This window comes from Halichoerus grypus, chromosome 1, assembly GCF_964656455.1.
Source record: "Halichoerus grypus chromosome 1, mHalGry1.hap1.1, whole genome shotgun sequence".
Classification (NCBI taxonomy): Eukaryota; Metazoa; Chordata; class Mammalia; order Carnivora; family Phocidae; genus Halichoerus; species Halichoerus grypus.
In genome coordinates, this window is record NC_135712.1 from 101,521,584 (window position 1) to 101,540,495 (window position 18,912).

At 40.9% G+C, this 18,912-nt stretch overlaps 1 protein-coding gene across 2 annotated transcripts in view; it reads right to left on the reverse strand.

Moving 5' to 3' along the window:
- Window positions 1-18,912, reverse strand: part of PPM1L (protein phosphatase, Mg2+/Mn2+ dependent 1L) — a 301,867-nt gene that overhangs the window by 248,863 nt on the left and 34,092 nt on the right. The window contains exon 1 of one of the 2 annotated variants that reach the window (XM_078069935.1): window positions 955-1,017. The exons of the other annotated variant lie outside the window; for it this stretch is intronic. Within the exon in view, the coding sequence (XP_077926061.1) occupies window positions 955-1,002 (48 nt within the window). The 5' untranslated portion in view covers window positions 1,003-1,017. Of the gene's footprint in view, window positions 1-954; window positions 1,018-18,912 lie in introns of those variants that run through there. 2 annotated transcript variants of the gene reach the window in all.

The following is an 18,912-nucleotide window of genomic DNA, read 5'->3' on the forward strand; positions in this document are numbered from 1 at the left end:
TCAATGGCATTAAGTATATAAAATTGATTTTCACATCCAGAAAACTTGGGTTTCTCAGGCCAGTTCAGAAGAGCCATTTGGCCCTTAAACAACAATAACAAAAAAACTATTTATTGATAATACATAGGGAGACAAAAGAAATATCCTCACAGAATACGTAAGTAATATCTTAATAAAGCCTTCTATCCTTAATGGGGAAATGTTACATGAATAAGAGGCATTATAAACATCATCTACTTTCTTACAAGGTTGGCAAGGACCTGATCACATTTGGGTTTCTTCACTTCCTGCTAAATGCAGCCATGTGCTCAGAGGCGCAGAGCCCTAGTTCAGCACTTGCTCCCTGTACTCAGTGTTAGACATCCTGGCAAGCAGCCCCGTTGCTGAGGTCACACAGCAAGCCCTGCTGTAAGGCCAGGCTGGCCCCGCAGCCCTCCCCTTCCAGGAAGAGGAGAACAGCCCGGTCTTTGCACACACTGCTCAGAATCTCATAGGTTGAGTGTGGGGCTCCATAGGAACAATCTGTCAAACTTTCCCTTGGAAAATTAAGCAGTGCATAACTACAAAGCTGGAGAACCTCTCAGCCCCAACCATCTCAAAACAGCACGTGTAAAGGAGACTTTTTCTAAAACCATACCCACAACTTCAGCCCAGGTGCTCTCACCCCAGAACACATGCTTCTGAGTCCTCCTGGTATAAAGCAGAGATGTTGTCTATTTTGCTTTATTTAGAAAGAAAAAGAAACAACAGTTTAAATCCCTTGCCTGAAGTCACTTGGAAATCACAGTGACAACTTAGGAAAGGGACAATTAAGAAGGATCAAATTCTTTTTGACCCTGTTAATGCACACACTGTCTTTAAGGAAGAAGAGGAGAGGGGAGAAAGCGTAGTTCTTGGCATCAAATCAAAGGTGCACATGTTCACATGTATTTGGATTAAGTGCCCAGTACTTACCCTCGAAGACACGACTATCTTCGGGCAGCTGAGGAGCCCTGAAAGCATCAGCACAGTGAGCTAGAAAAAAGTGTCCTCATCAAGGTCTGAAGCAAGGGCCAGCTCCGGAGGAACCACAGCAGTACCAGGGCCCAGGGGAACCTGCTCTGGGATTGAAGTGGTAAGATGAGGCCTGCTCAGTGCCAACCAAGTGCCCAGCATATCCTCTTAGCCCATTTGCAGATGAGCCTGTGGCAATCCTTCTACAGCTCTTGACAGGCTTTACAAATGATCAAGAATTATCATTTGCTATGATCCTATAAGTGCAAGGAACAGAGTCACAACCGTGAAACCCTGAAGAAGCTGAGGCTTTAGAGAAATAAAGTAACTTCTCCTGAGGTTCTCAGGTAGAAGCCACACAGACAAGATGCAGAACCAGGCCCATTCAGCTTGGAAGCCCACACCTTTTCCACTCTTGCTCTGTGCTGAGCTTCCCAGAGGGATAGTTTAGAAAGTCCAATTTAAGCTCATAAAGAGAAAGATCTTATATTAAAACGGGTTGACAAACCTTTTCTGTAAAAAAAAAAAAAAAAAAGGTGAATATTTTAGGCCTTGCAAGCTATGCCGAATACTCATTTTTGTTTTCTCTTACAACCCTTCCAAAACATAAAAACCATTCTTAGCTCCTGAGGTTACACAAAAACCAGCCATGGCCCACTGTGCTGAGCCCTGTGTTAGAACACAGGGTCCAAGCAAAGCTCAGTGATTCTGATGGATGAGAACTGTGTCACTGACTCAATGTCTTAATTTACAAATGTGCTTTTTGCTTCCAGATGGGGAGGAAAGAGGAAGCCAGGAGAGAATCAGTACTCAATCTAGTCACTTCATATACATTGCATTATTAAGTGTAAAGAAGTAGCGGTCCCTTACTTAAACTCCTTCACTGGAGTAGTTTTAGAAGTTATCCTGCATTTATTTCATTTATGTCTTCTTTCTATATCCATGCCTTTGCCTATTCCAAGTTAGGCATTAATCTGTCACTGAAAATCAATTCTTTCTGCAATCTAATTAAAACTGACTATTTCAGAGGGCCACAACATAATGAACAGAAACACAGGTAGATTTGAACTGACCATGGGCTCTTTCAGTATGATCAAAGGCTTCTGGGGTTCTGCTATTTAAAATTATAGAAAATATTTTCCATTCACTTTATGACACTTGTAAAACAGGCTTTTGAACACTCCCTGCAACTTACAATAACCATCAAGTCAACCCAACAGATGTTGCAAACTGGATCCAGTTCATCAACACTAGAGCACATAATGAAATGCATTTCAAATGACATTCAGATTTTGAGATGCAAGGCAAAATAATGCACAATTTATAACCTCCTTAATTGTCTTAGATACTGAACTTGCATCCAGGATTTGCTCTCAGGCCCTCCATAAAGCATACTCTAGCCCTGTGCCCTGTCAGTTGGCTGACTAACCTCTGCCTTGGTCCAGGCAATACAACCCTAGTGCCAGGTCCAAGTGTTTCTGGTTAAAGTATTTTCAACTCTGCTGATTCATGCCCAGCTACTTGGTAGCTACAGAGTGGAAGCAGAAGATGGCCACTAGGGACCAATTTAACAACAACAAATGTTATTTTCACTGTTAAGCTAAACAAGTTGGAAGCCAGAAGGCGACAGATTCCAATTGGTACCTTATCTCATAAGCCTGCGTGCAGAACCACGTAGCCCATTCTACAGGTAAATAAATACAGGCCAATTTTAATCACAGGAACAGCTAGCAAAATGGAACAAGAGTGAGAGCAATTAAAATGCTCCCTTCCTGGATTTTGCTCCCTTTGTCCAATTGCATAATCCCCTCCCATGAAACCCAGGGCAGTCAGGAAAAAGAGCTGGCCTAAGACCTACTAACACAGATAAACAAAGACTGGAGAAAGTGACTAACTAAAAAAGCCTGTAACATGGCACAGTCAAACAAGGAAAGTGCTTCCTTGTGTACAAAGGGCATGGCAATTTCAGTCATGATTAAGACACCAAGCAGAGAAAGGAAAGGAATCAGATGTAAGTTCCTCCTAAGGACATGTAAATGTGCTAGGCATTTTACATACAGTATATGATATAATCATCATTAACTTGTAAGATAGGAATTAGTACCCCCATTTTACAGATGGAAAAACTGAGCCTCAGAGAGAAACTTACTCAAGATCACACAAGTAGGAAGTGCCAGGGCTGGCATTTGAACTGAGTCTGTCTGGGATCAAACCTGCCCTTTCATTCCATCATTCTTTGTCACCCACAGGAAAAATACCAAAAGAGAGTATGGAGTAAACAACATTCAGGAGGAGTTAAACAGGCAAGTAGTATTGGTAAGCAGCAGGTCTCCAAGCTCAGGCCAGGAATCTACCGTCCCAGGAGAGAGATGGCAAGAACAAGCCAGGACGCAAGTGCCATAGGAGCAAATGACATCCTACTTGGCACCAACAATCTTCCCAAGGTCAGTTCCCAAGGCCCAGCACTGTGAACATGCAGCTAGAAACCAGGGCACCAGGTAGGGACATGGGAGAGCTGGGACTCAGCTGGCACCATGGGCATCCGGGGGGTCACCTGTCTTGACTCCAGGTAACCTGGACTCCACTGACTGAGGCTGAAGCTGTTAAGATACTGTCCATCTTGGCTCCAGATTGGTCCAGGAACTAAAGTTGAGTCTTCAGATTAGAAACATGATGTGATAAAGAAGAGGAAGTAGAGGTGGAGGTTATTAGATAGAACTGGCAATTTTTTACTTCAGGGCCATGGCAAATACAATCAACTCTCCTTTCCATCTTGTCATGTTGATAACTTTCACAGAAGGCCAGATCTCCACAATCAAAGGAACAGAGGGGATCAGGATACTAATCTAAGCAAAATCAAGAAAAAAGAACTATTGTTGCCAGAATTAAATCAGAATTTTGTATTTCCAAACACAGCAGCCTCGTGCTGGCAGAGCTGGACCTCGGGAGCAGATTCTGGGAAGAACACTGGTGCCAGGCACACCAATATTAGGAGCTGGCATCCCTCCCCTGCCCTTGAGGCCAGCACTCTCGCCCTTCTGTGGGCTACTGCCCTGCCACTTCTCTACCCGAGTCATCCAGGCAAACGTGTGAAGCCAGTCCTGGGTCATGTGAGGCAGAAGGGAAGGCAGCTAGCAGCAGAAGCAGTCCGCAGAAGGACAGGTGTCCAGGAAGCAGAAAATGCCTCCAATGGCAACCTTCCTCTCCTCTCCAGAAAGAAGGAACTGCTCTATAAAGATGGGCTGGGGGAGCCAGGATTTCAAAATTCAACCCCTGATTCACTAGGCTATGACTGAAGAGAGATCCAGCTAAGTGTGCCAGGCTGACTAGGTGATTAATCAGTCCCCTTCTCTGCTCTGTGATGCTCCAGGACAAGTCATGCTATTGCTCGGGGCCTGGGAATGAGCCAGTTGGGGTCAAGGGGTGGGGCTGAAAAATGAGGCCACAGCTCCTGGCCAGGGCTCCCCAGACAGCTCTTGCATCCCTCCAGAAGCCCAGCATCTCCCCAACCTCTTCCCATGAGGAGGAGAATCCCTGTGAAGAGAGGTCAGAACAGCCCAGATCCCTCCCTCCTAGCTTCTGTTAGCCCAAAGAGGAAAATAAGAGTGAAGTAAGCAGAAAATTTTTAGAAAAGCTAAAATACTACTGCAATAAGGTACTATTGCTAGAGTCAATCTAGATAAATCAGCTTTCCCAGTAGATAAATGGGAAGTTTGAAAAAAGATATTTGCTTCAGATACAAAAGATTAATTGGAAGAGATTTTCTAATCATAGAGATGAAAGAAATCTCAAGAAGTTATCTGGTCAGACAGATAGTAGTCAATCTTCATAAAAATCTCCTAAAAAAGAGATCACACAGTTAATACCACTATCTAAGAGTCTTTATGAACAAGAAATGATTCTTTAGACATAAATCCCTAAAACTCCCTTACTTTTAAACTAAATGCCTACTACCTCATTCTCAGGGGAGACAAAAATTACCATCCACAAAAAAAAGTGTCCATACAGAAATTCTTTTGCCTCAGTCTATTCTTCTCCAACATAAAGACAATCCCAAGTCATAAATGTTTCCTCAATTCTTCCACTATTTTCTTTCTTTTTTTTGCTGAACTCTCTCCAAACTAATCATGAGCTCAGGACTGATCATTTAATTACTAGACAATGCAGCTGGTGATAGCTTTCACCAAGTTAAAATGGCTTTTATCCCAAGTGTGTTTTCCACACGACACCAATTAATGTTTTGGCTTTGTCTATTTTCCAACTAGCAGTTCCAATATAAAACAAAAAAGAATATGCAGAAAAGAGAAGCAGTTGGTATTGGAAACTCAACAAATGCCTGAGCTAATTTATAGAGTGACTGAAAAATAATTCACTTGAATTTTAAATCAAAATGCAGCAACGTGGAAAATGGCACATGGCTACACAACATAAACTACCAAAATTATAAAAAGCTGTTAATGTACTGCACATGACATTGCTGATTAGCTATCCATCACCATTATAGCTTGCAAAATTATTTGACTGTTGTAAGAGAAACTGATTTCTTGAAAATAGATTCCTACTTATTTAAATGCCCATGTGCTGCCAAAGTTAAGTAAAAATGTTCATCCCAGGCGGACTCTCGTAAAATCACCAAGAAATGGTCTAATCCCAAACTAAAATCGTGGCGAATTTCTTTAGATTCCCCTAGTCAAACATCTTAGAGCAGTGGCTCTCAACTTTGGCTGCACATTGGAACCACCTATGGAACCATTAAAAACTACTAATTCCTGGACCCCACTCTCAGATTCTGATGTAATTGGTCTGGGGTGAAGCGTGGATAGAGACTGTTTAGAGCTGCCCAGGTGATTCCACTGTACAGCTAAGGTAGAGAAGCCACAGCCTTACACAATGTTAAACCTATCAGTTAACAATACTGTACTGCAAGCTTACCATGAGCCAAGAATTGTGACTGACTGCGTAAAAGAAAAGGTGTAAGACAGACTCTGCCTTCAAGGCCCTCAGTCTAAGGGAGAGAAAGACATGTAACTCAACAGTTGTCACACAGTGTGCTAAGTGCTATGACCAAGGCACAGAGAACAGTGAAGGGAGCCTGGGTGAGGGGCATCTAACACAAACCGGCAGAGAGGGAGCTGGGTCTTGAAGGCTAAGTAAGAGTCTATCAGGAGGAGAAAGTAGGGAGAGGCATCACAAGAAGAGAGACTAGAGTCTGCAAACGCCCAGAAGCTGGGGAGGATTATCCTCTCCTTAGTGTTCTGCGAAGTTTTTTTTTTTTTTACAGGTAAAATGGAGAAGGATGTGAATACAAGAAGGCAATGAGGTTGGAGGGGTTTTCCAGGGTGCCTAGAGGGCCCAATGGATAATGTAAATGGACCAAGTACTCAGAGTGTACGGCAACAGTTGCTATGGCAGACTGCCCAACCCAAGGGGTGGGGGGCTGTTTCTTCTTAGCTCCAGCCAATGTGAGAATAAAGGTTCAATATTGACACATCTTCCAGATTTTCAAGGGATGCTGAGAATCTGGTCCTTATGTGAAATTTACAGGTTTTTAAATGCTGAGCAGGACAAATAAACAAGTTTACAGGCCAGATACTGCCAATGGGCTTCAGGTATGGGCTATACCTTTTCATTACATAATGAAAAATTACTGAGGAATTTGATTCTTTTTTTAAAAAGATTTTATTTGCAAGCCATCTCTACACCCAGCAGGGACTCGAACTTACACCTCTGAGATCAAGAGTCGCATGCTCCACCCACTGAGCCACCCAGGCACACCTTACTGAAGGATTTTAAAGGGAAGAAGGGGGTAGTGTCCAATTTAGATTTCACTATGTTTTCAAATGTGAAATTGAACTGCAGTGTTGCAGACAGCAATCTGACAAGTCCACCAGCACAAAGCTTTACCCCCACAGTACTGCTAGTCAAGGGACCACTGTTCTGAAATTAGGCCCCTACTTTTTCATTTCTCATATTTCATACAGGACCTTCTGACTTTTAACTGTAGGGAGAAAAAACAATCTGGCAAATATTAAGATGTAGGTAAAGACTACACTTATTAGGCTTCAAGGTGATACAAATTACAGTCAGATTTGAATTACATATGCCACTGGAGTACAGAGGTAGTAATAAAAAAATCATGGATAATCTGCCAAACTGAGCTAGGGCTCTAGGCCCTGGGCAGTGATCCTCTGTAGGCTGGGAACACAGCCAGCTGCCCAAGCAGAGCAGCTTGACTGGACAGGGTGGAAAAGCCAGATGCCAGGAGAATGTCGTCCAGTCCCCAGAGAGGATTTTGCTTCTTCCATTTGGGCCCTACCCCAATCTCCTCCCCAAGGTCAATGTCCCAAATGTAAGGGAAGAAGCAGATTCCTTACACATGATGATCAGTTGTCAAATAATGTAAAGGCCAACCGCAAATGTGAATTCTCTGCACCCGCTCTAGCAGTTGGTATCTATTTAAAGTCACAAGGCAAAGCCCCATGCACGGCAAACAGAGCACTTACAGAAGACCCTCCAAGATATCTATAACACTTGGCTTAAATTTGGCAGAGGTGTATTTCACAAATATAGTTGTCCATAAACAAAATACAGAAAGAAGAACATTTGTATGACCTCACAGATTTTATTAGGAGAAAGAAAATCCTAAATCAAAAACTGGGCAGTGGTAAGGAACACACCATAGATACACAGCAACAATCGATTCTCAAATAAAATAAACGGACAGAAGGACTGTCCAAAGAAAGACAGACTACTTATTTTGTAGAGAGCTACCTGGTTGATTTTTTTCTTCAAGTTTTAACAAAAAGAGAAAACATATCATTACTATGTCTGGTAAAATGCCTGGAGTCCCTGCATGCCATTTCTAATTTTAGATATGGAAATGGGATTCTCTCAGGCATTCTGACTTTCAAAGAGGGGTTGTTGAACTGCGAGATATTAGAATCTCTGAAAGCTTGAAATTATACAATAACATTTATAATTCAGCAAAAACAATTGTCCTCTCTTTCATAAGGAAGAGGTTATTTAAATTACATTTAACAATCCCTATGCTGAGTCTCTCAAATATTTTTAAAGATTAAATATTACATAAACTCAAAAAAGATCTCTTAAGGCAGAGAAGGAAAAATACCTTTGAATATGAAGGCTCAGAGCTTAATTTGAAAAATTGTTCTCCGTCCATCAATTGTCGTGCATAATTAAATAGCTAAATAAAGAAATAATAGCAGTGAAATCATTAGAAGAGGGTTTTTTTTCAGTGAGAAAATAGTCACCTTAGGGAACCCATAAAGTATGTATTAGAAAGGATTATATATAAGAATGTATCTTATCTAAATTTATCCGCCATACTATTTTCATTTTTTCTTGACATGGAAATTAGTATTTGTGCAAAATTTACCAGTGGTTTCTTCAAAGTATGGGATAAGTTTTTAATTTCTGAAATTTTTACTGAAAAAAACATAACTTTGATTAAACAAATTATCAGATGCTGGAAAGGGTTGGTCCTGCCAAGGAATGAGGCCTAGATTAACACACCATACAGGAAAGAAGGAAAATAAGTATATGCCTGCCTACCGGGGCGGGGGGGGAGACAAACAAACAAAAAAACCCAGCTCTTTGTATTATTCCTGATTTAGCTTCTGAGTAGCACCCTAAATTTCTCCTATGCATATTTTCCACTGAGTGTTGAGTTATCCCCAGGATTTGCTTTAATGCTGCAGCCAGACCAGCTGGCCAGCCAGTGTCTTCCATTCACCTGTGTAGGCTTTCTGAAAAATCTAGGAATCTTGCAGTTAATTCACGGAGGGAATTTTGCCATTCTCTCTCTCTCTCTCTCTCTTTTTTTTTTTTTTTGTGCAGAAGCTTTTTATTTTATTTTTTTATTTTATTTTATTACATTATATTAATCACCATACATTACATCATTAGTTTTTGATGTAGTGTTCCATGATTCATTGTTTGCATATAAGTGTTCCATTCAATACGTGCCCTCTTTAATACCCATCACCAGGCTAACCCATCCCCCACACCCCGTGCCCCTAGAACCCTCAGTTTGTTTCTCAGAGTCCATAGTCTCTCATGGTTCGTCTCCCCCTCCGATTTCCCCCCCTTCATTTTTCCCTTCCTGCTATCTTCTTCTTTCTTTTTTTTTTTTTTTAACATTTAATGTATTATTTGTTTCAGAGGTACAGGTCTGTGATTCAACAGTCTTACACAATTCACAGCGTTCACCATAGCACATACCCTCCCCAATGTCTATCACCCAGCCACCCCACCCCTCCCACCCCTAACCACTCCAGCAACCCTCAGTTTGTTTCCTGAGATTAAGAATTCCTCATATCAGTGAGATCATATGATACATGTCTTTCTCTGATTGACTTATTTTACTCAGCATAATACCCTCCAGTTCCATCCACGTCATTGCAAATGGATGGCAAGATTTCATTCCTTTTGATGGCTGCATAATATTCCATTGTGTATATATCTTCTTTATCCATTCATCTGTCGATGGACATCTTGGCTCTTTCCACAGTTTGGCTACTGTGGACATTGCTGCTATAAACATAGGGGTGCACGTACCCCTTCGGATCCCTACATTTGTATCTTTGAGGTAAATACCCAGCAGTGCAATTGCTGGGTCATAGGCTAGCTCTATTTTCAACTCTTTGAGGAACCTCCATACTGTTTTCCAGAGTGGCTGCACCAGCTTGCATTCCCACCAACAGTGTAGGAGGGTTCCCCTTTCTCCGCATCCCCACCAACATCTGTCATTTCCTGACTTAATTTTAGCCATTTTGACTGGTGTGAGGTGGTATCTCATTGAGGTTTTTATTTGGATTTCCCTGATGCCGAGCAATGTTGAGCACTTTTTCATGTGTCTGTTGGCCATTTGGATGTCTTCTTTGGAAAAATGTCTGTTCATGTCTTCTGCCCATCTCTTGATTGGATCATTTGTTCTTTGGGTGTTGAGTTTGATAAGTTCTTTATAGATTTTGGATACTAGCCCTTTACCTGATATGTCATTTGCAGCAATTCAGTAAAGTGGCAGGATATAAAATCAATGCACAGAAATCAGTGGCATTCCTATACACCAACAACAAAACAGAAGAAAGAGAAATTAAGGAGTCCATCCCATTTACAATTGCACCGAAAACCATAAGATACCTAGGAATAAATCTAACCAAAGAGGCAAAGAATCTGTACTCAGAAAACTATAAAATACTCAAGAAAGAAATTGAGGAAGACACAAAGAAATGGAAAAACGTTCCATGCTCATGGATTGGAAGAACAAATATTGTGAAAATGTCAATGCTACCTAGAGCAATGTACACATTTAATGCAATCCCTATCAAAATACCATCCACTTTTTTCAAAGAAATGGAACAAATAATCCTAAAATTTGTATGGAACCAGAAAAGACCCTGAATAGCCAGAGGAATGCTGAAAAAGCAAAGTAAAGCTGGTGGCATCACAATTCCGGACTTCAAGCTCTATTACAAAGCTGTAATCATCAAGACAATATGTTACTGGCATAAAAACAGACACACAGATCAACGGAACAGAATAGAGAGCCCGAAACGGACCCTCAAATCTATGGTCAACTAATCTTCAACAAAGCAGGAAAGAATGTCCAATGGAAAAAAGACAGTTTCTTCAACAAATGGTGTTGGGAAAATTGGACAGCCACATGCAGAAGAATGAAACTGGACCATTTCCTTACACCACACACAAAAATAGACTCAAAATTGTTGAAAGACCTAAATGTGAGACAGGAGTCCATCAAAATCCTAGAGGAGAACACAGGCAGCAACTTCTTCGACCTCAGCCGCAGCAACTTCTTCCTAGAAACATCACCAAAGGCAAGGGAAACAAGGGCAAAAATGAACTATTGGGACTTCATCAAGATAAGAAGCTTTTGCACAGCAAAGGAAACAGTCAACAAAACCAAAAGATAACCGACAGAATGGGAGAAGATATTGGCAAATGACATGCCATTCTCTTTCTTAATAGAGTCCATGCTCTTACCTCCAAAGAGCCCATCAACCATACCAGTGCTATGAGAAGGGAGATTTTTTCATTTAAATTTTTTTAATTGTACTTTTTTTAACCAAAACTCTGTATTTGTTACTTTTTTTTTTAAGACTTTATTTATTTGACAGAGAGAGACACAACGGAGCAGGGAGCCTGATGCAGGGCTCGATCCCAGGACCCTGAGCCGAAGGCAGACTCTTAACGACTGAGCCACCCAGGTCCCCTTATATTTGTTACTTTTAAAAAAGGACATTGCCCCAGCAGGACTATTGCTTTTGTTGGGATAAAAGTGAGGTCTCCGTGACTTTCCAAAATCATGCCATACCACACTGACTTCTGAAGTCACTGTGTGACTTTATTAGGCACATTTATAATTTGTGCACCTTTTTGTATTTGTATTTTTGTATCTATATTTGTATTTGTTTTCTTAGCTGCATCTGCCACCCACTTGCTCCTCTACAGGAATGCTGTGAGGACTGAATGAGAACAGGGCTCAGCAAACATTAGTGCCCTTCTTATCTTTTAAGACCCAATTGCCTACCTTTTTAAAATGAAGGAATTCTAAGAGTGGATTTTTGCCTGCATAGGATCACAATGGTATCTTTAAACCCTGATTCTGAAGTCTGGTTTGCAGGTTTCTAGCCACTAGCTTAAACGGCATACCACAGCCTAGCCACACAATGACCACATCCTTCTCTACTAATCACATGACCGAGCACTGTCACAGATCCCAGAGAATGCCTGGAGTGGGGTTGGGGACCCTGGGTATGAGAAAGCAGAGAAAAACCATGAGGACAGAATTGTGAGAAAGCTACAGCTTTTGGAACATTGTGGAATCAAAAAGACAAAGATGAACCTTTCCAGTGTAAAGAGTCCATTCAGGAAAGAGAAGTTTGTCGAGTTTATTCCTAAGACAAAACATCTAAGCAGGGTCTTGCTGGGCAGGACCCTGGTTAGCCACCAAGATGCCTTCTATGAAGTTACAAAAAATATTTCTGTTATCTCTGAAGCTGAGCAGGGCTGGTGGGGGTGGGGGTGGGGAAGCAAGATGGGGGAGGAGGCAATGAGGGGGGTGGAGACTGGAGCTTGCATTCCCAGTGACCAAGGCAATGGATAGAAATAGCTCTAGCCCAGATTAGACAGTGGCTGGAAGTAGGAGAAAGTGGAAGGAGAGCTGGAAATGGCTGTATAAACTCAAACTCTGTGTGACACTGAGCTAACCAGGATTAAGCAATGTGACTCCGATATAACATCCTACTTTGTAGATAATACAAGCCCCCAAATTCCCATACACTATGGAGAGTTAAATTTATCTCAGGCTGAGACGCTGTGAGAGAGGAAAAATACGAAAAGAGAAGTGCACTGGAGGAAGTGGACACAGTCTGGAAAAAAACAACCTGCAGAAGTCCCCTGAGTATAGTAAAGAGAGTACAAGTTACCTTGGCACAAACAGCCAGGCACTGCTCTGCTGGAGGACTGTGCTATGCCAAGCTGCATCCCAACAACACGAGAACTCCTTGGCACAGGGGAACAAACATAGTTTGAATTATTTGCTGATGTACATAAAACTCAGAAAATGTAGATGGTTCTGCTTTAAACACTCCTCATTGTGTGAACGGCTGTGGACGGGTAATCTTACATAGTACCGTGTTACCCATCCCAGGGTGCCAGAAATAAAATATTACTACTTCTGTAGCCCCACGGGATATAAAATCCACTTACTTAACAAATTCTGCTTTGTTCCAAGTGCAAAATGTCCTTCAAAGCAAAGGTTTTATTTTCATATTTCAGAAAAGACTGGCCCTAAAACGGATAAATCTCCTAGATAAAAATCACAAATGTTTGGTAGGTAGGTACAGTAAATAATGTGGTAAATATTTTTGCTTTTTCTCTTATCATTATTAAAAGGACAAAAAAGCCCTGCCATATGAATATTAGTAACCATTTAATAAATCTCATCATTCCCACACTGAAAAGACTTATTTATAGATCTATGTTTTCTCAAATAAATTATGGAGAGCAAAGTATAAGACTCTGAGAGCAGGCAGTACTAAACAGAAAATGAAAAACATTATGCAGTCTTATAAAAAAAAAAAAAAAAGCCAGAAGTCATAAACTAGCTCATAAAGAAATTGCCTATCAAAGTTTGTTTAAAAAATTGTTTAAACTGTTTATCATTGTTCCCTACCTGAAATAAAGACAGGTAATATGCGAAAGCCATAGAATTCACAAGGATACCAGATTTTCCTGTTCTCAGAATGCTTTATTAATCCAAAGGAGGCCAGGTACAGAATCAGAGGTAAAGCACAAATAGAGCAGAAATAAAATAGCATCTTAGGTGAGAGTTTTAAAGATTCATGGCAAGGGGCACCTGGGTGGCTCAGTCAGTTAAGCATCTACCTACAGCTCAGGTCATGATCCCAGGGTCCTGGGATTGAGCCCCACATCCTCCTCGTCATTGGGCTTCTTGCTCAGCAGGGAGTCTGCTTCTCCCTCTCCCTCTGCCCGCCCCCACTCATGCCCTCTCTCAATCACTCTCCCTCTCAAATAAATAAAATCTTTTTAAAAAAAAGATACATGGCAAATCATTTGGCTGACACATGTAATTATCATCAGATTGCTAAAATTAAAATGACCACAACTCCAGTTGTTTAAATATTGCATGCTATTTAATATTTAATTTTCTTTTTAATTTTAATTTTATTTTAACTTTAATTTTTTTTAATTTAATTTAATTTCCAATATTTAATTTTTAAAAAGCAAATCAGATTTTTTTTTCCCCATAGCAGCCAACTGGGTTTTGATCACAAAATATCTCTTGACACCAATTTAGGTTATTGAGAAAATCTACCCCAGTATATCATGTATTTCAACTTCTCCATAAAAAGAAAAAAGTACTGGGATTTTGACAATCAGCTGAAGGTCACAAAAAATTGATATAAGTAGAATATAGGACTCTCCCTGTTTTCCCAATCCACCACACAACAGTGACCTACAGACAGGAATGTTAATGATATAATTAAAAGTTCTCTAAAATTAAAACTGTATAAAAGAAAAAAGCCTCAGAAGAAATCATATTTTAACATAAAACAGTGAAGGCTAAAAATTGGTCACCTCTAAGTTGAATAGTATTTTGAGGCAATAACAATAAGAGACAATTTAAATATTTTAACTACTTTTTAAATTCAATCCACATGTGTTTTTTCTTGAAAAACTCAAAAATGTAGCATGAATAAAAAATATTTATTTATTCATGCATCTAACAAATATTTATTGAGTACCAAAACAGGCCAAGTATTGTCCTAAGCACTGAGCAATATGGCAATTAGCAAAGAGTCCCTGTCCTTATGAGGCTTCTATTCTAGTGGGGAGATATAGACAGTACAGAAACGAAAATATACCAATAGATGCTGAGTGGCATGGGGTAAAAATAAGCAAGGCAAGGAAGTTAGGAAGTAGCAGGAAAGAGAGCAAGTCCTATTTCATATACAGTGGTCAGAGAAGGTTTTTCTTTTTTTTTTTTTTTTTAACATCTTATTTTTCTAGAGAGAGAGTGTGAGTGAGTGTGCCAGGGGAGGGGCAGAGGGAGAGGGGAGAGAGAATCTTATGCAGACTCCACGCCCAGTGCAGAGCCCTACGCAGGGCTGGATCCCACGACCCTGAGATCATGTCCTGAGCCGAAATCAACAGTCAGACACTTAGCCAACTGAGCCACCCAGGTGCCCCCAGAGAAGGTTTATCTGGTAAGTGACATATGAATAGAGACCTGAAGGAAATGAAGGAGCAAGCCATATGGCTATGTGGGAAGCATGTGCCAGGCAAAGAGAATAGTAAATGCAAAGGCCCTGGGCATGAACACACTTGGGGTGTTGAGGCTTAGAAAAGATAGGCAGAGTGAGCATGGGAGGGAATGGTAGGAGAGGAGGTCCTTTTGTTTATTCTGGATTATCCAAAGTATATGGAATTGACTGGCTTCAGTAGGTGCAGGATAAGAAAAGCAGGAAGGGAGAGTGAAAGGACAGGAAGCACATTTCACTGAGCTTCTACCAAGTACCTGATAAAAGACATTATCTCATTTAATCCACACTCCTATCCTATGAAACTGGTGTTGTTAACACCTGTTTTACAGATGAGGCACAGAGAAGCTAGGAGACAGAGCTAGGAATGGGCATAACGAAATTTAAATGCAGATCCTTCCAACTCCAAAGTTGAAGCCCTTAATCATTATGCTCCTCTGCTTTTCTGGGACAGCCAACGGTACCAGCTGTAAAAGGGAGAACATTCAAGTTAAAGGAGTCCCACAAAGGGAAAAAAAATACAGTTACAAAGCTGATACCCATGCAATCCTTCTATGTGTACGTTCTACTCAGGGTTTCTTATTTTTTTCAGATCACCCAAAAGAAGAAAATGTGCTAATTGATGTAAAAGATACTTTCAAAAACTGAGGATGAAGGGTAGATTTGGATGCAAAGTAGCAGAGATGCAGCCCAAAAATACCTTCCACAGAGTCTAGGCAGCTCATTCTACCCCTTCCCCCATCCCCACCCCTAAATCCAGCCCCTGGTCAGAAGCAAACTCTCAACCTATCTTTTGGATATATATATCCAAAAGGAAAAGATGATGGGGGCAAGAGATGATGCTTGCAGGTTTTCTTTTGCTTTACTCCATTCTTGCATAACGGCATCTAAGCAAACAGCATGAACCTTTATCTATGATGTACATAAGATGTTCAAAGAAAGTCGGAGAGATTTATTCCTTTAAGTATTCCCAGGCCAGGGTTTCCTAAACTCTCAGCTTTGAATTAAGAAGAGGTAGAGAGGAGGAAATCTGTGTTTGTTGGTTGGTTCCCTGATTGAAGAGAAAATATTCCCTTTCTCAGCTTTAAGTTCAGATTTAGGGGAAAGTAGTAAAGGGATTTCCCCGAGATCTACCCCATTAGGTCTTTAGGGAAACAGCTAGTTGAAACCACTAGCACTGAGAACTGGTTAGCAAAACCACTCTGAGACCAAAGAGCTGCAGACAAAAACTGCTTGGAGGCGCCCTGTGAAGCTTTACAAAGAGGTAAGTGGGGACATGTTTGCAGTTTTCCTAAAAGTAGATATGAATATAATTAAGCAGTGACAAGATAGTTTAAATTCACCTGGGGAAATGTACTTAACTTGTAAATATAATTTGGATTACTTTAAAACTGCTCAGTGTTGTGTCAAAATAAATTTGCTATACAAAGTTATTCTTTAGTGTTTTATCTTCTAAACCAAATCCTGAAACACCATAAACAGGCACAAATAATGTCCCTGATTTTACAGCTGGGGAAAAAGGCTGGTGGTGATGCATGGCACTGACTAGTTACACATGACAGTCAAAACTGGGGTCTCGGGGCGCCTGGGTGGCTCAGTTGGTTGGGCGAGTGCCTTCGGCTTGGGTCGTGATCCCGGAGTCCTGGGATCGAGTCCCACGTTGGGCTCCTTGCTCAGTGGGGAGCCTGCTTCTCCCTCTGACCCTCTCCCCTCTCATGCTGTTTCTCACTCTCTCTCAAATAAATAAATAAACAAAATCTTAAAAAAAAAAAAAAAACTGGGGTCTGAAGGTTTTCTGGCTAACTTTAGAGCAGTAGTTCCCACCTAGGGGTGATTTTTGCCTCCTGAAGGGTATTTGGTAATATCTGAAAACAGTTCTGTTTGTCACAGTCTGGGGTGGGGGTGGGGGTTGAGCAGGCGCCAAGGATGCTGCTAAACATCCTACAACGAACAGGACAGCCTCCACGACATTGAAGAACTACCTGGCCCAAAAGGCCAACCGTATCCAGGTTGAGAAACCCTGATCTGAAGTTAATTAGAAAAAGACTGTATATGTTGTAGATAGAGATAGATAGATAGATAGATAGATAGATAGATAGATAGATAGATAGATAGAGTTGGAAAAACTACTGGGGAAAACAATACTTACTGATGGATCAACATTTTGAAGATGAAAAGGTATAGCAATACATTACACAGTGTGCTGTTTGGGTGGGACTTTTCCATCTTCCAGTCCATAAGTAACATTTCTCCCTAGAAGTGTTATTCCCTGCATGGCAGGGTGAGGTTCACCAGCTGACGTACAAGACGCAGCTTTTCTTTTCAGTTAGATATGGACCCAGTCAAGACAACAACCAAAACTAATCTACCAGGTTCAGCCACTGCCTCAAATCAGATCACGTCACTATCACCCCCTGGGTTTCTTCTTTCTATAAAGTGGAGGTAACACTCTTGCTCTCAGAGGGTGTTGTTTGGATTAATCAGCCCATTAAGAACTACATGTTTTATAATGAGCACAAAAGAGGCTAAGTGTTTTTAGATGTTACAAATGATGCTTGTTGCTTGGAGCACTTGAAAGAATAATATTAAAAAGATGCAAATCAAACTACAAGGTGAACAACATCTCTTCCCCTCATCCCAGACCAAATGCGCCTTTCAGTGAATATTCTGACTTAAAAATTTCATATTATTTGCATTTGGCTGGAAGCTAGAGTTTTATCATGAGGACAGCTATTTGCATGAGGACACATGTCACAGTAGGGTTCTCAAATACTTCAGCCAACTCAGAGTGTATTTTTCCCACTCACCAACTATCAGATTTAATATAGTGATCATCTTTTCTCTAAACAGTCCTGTAAGTAATTTGACATCCCAGATCACAGAACCTGAACGTACTTAACACATTAAAACAATTTTCCCATAAGCCAAAAGTTGAACCTTTCCAGATAAAAACAACAATAACAAAACCAAAATTCAACTTCTAAAAGTCAAACCTATAGAAGAATTAAATTTCATGGAAAATAGCCTGCACCACTTTAATAAGCTGAAATTAAGTAACGTGCACAACAACTGTACACATGGGAAGAAGCAGCTCTCACTATATTTCCTACCATAAAACACATTTGATGGTTGGGAGAAGCCTGAAGGCTTTTTGTTCAGCAAGGTTACCATAGGTCACCTCCCACTCCATAGACAGCAACTTGAGACAGAAACGTGTAAATGAGCACTTGAGTTATTATAGTCCCTTTCCCCAGCAGAGGACTCTATCAGTCTCAAACTATGGCCCCTTCAGGTCCCATCCAGCTCTAAGATTCCATTTTTCTAATACTTGAAAAAGGTTAACAGATTCTTAATGACCTACACATTCCAAGTCTTTTCTCTTCTATCAAAAATTCCTAAATCTTACTCCATGCTCAAGGAGGCAGAGCATAATTCTCCAGTCCTTAAGTGTAGGCTGCACATAGTATCTTTTTTCCAAAGAGCATAATATGAAAAAGGGGGAAAGAAGGGAAGGGTAACTTTACAGTGGAGAACCTGATAAACATTATCTCAGTCAGATGACTGAGGTCGACATCAACAGTCCTAAGTCAGATTGATTACGTACCCTTGATATGATGTGGTAAGAATGACACCTTAGCTCTATGGTCTTCTTCCCTAAAAAAACATAACCCCAATTTAATCATGAGAAAAACATATAACAAACCCAAACCGAGGGGCGCCTGGGTGGCTCAGTCGTTAAGCGTCTGCCTTCGGCTCAGGTCTTGATCCTAGGGTCCTGGGATCGAGATCAAGCCCCGCATCAGGCTCCCTACTCAGCGGGAAGCCTGCTTCTCCCTCTCCCACTCCCCCTGCTTGTGTTCCCTCTCTTGCGGTCTCTCTCTCTCTCTGTCAAATAAATAAATAAAATCTTAAAAAAAAAAAAAAAAAACCCAAACTGAGAGACATTCCACAGTGAGCTTTCCTGGTTGGTAATCATATATATCAAAGTGCCTCAGGGTGATGATGCATCCTGACCCCGTGGAAGGTTCCATTTGGGACCCTCCCATACCTGGCCCTATGCATCACTTCATTGGCTAGTCCTCATTTATATTCT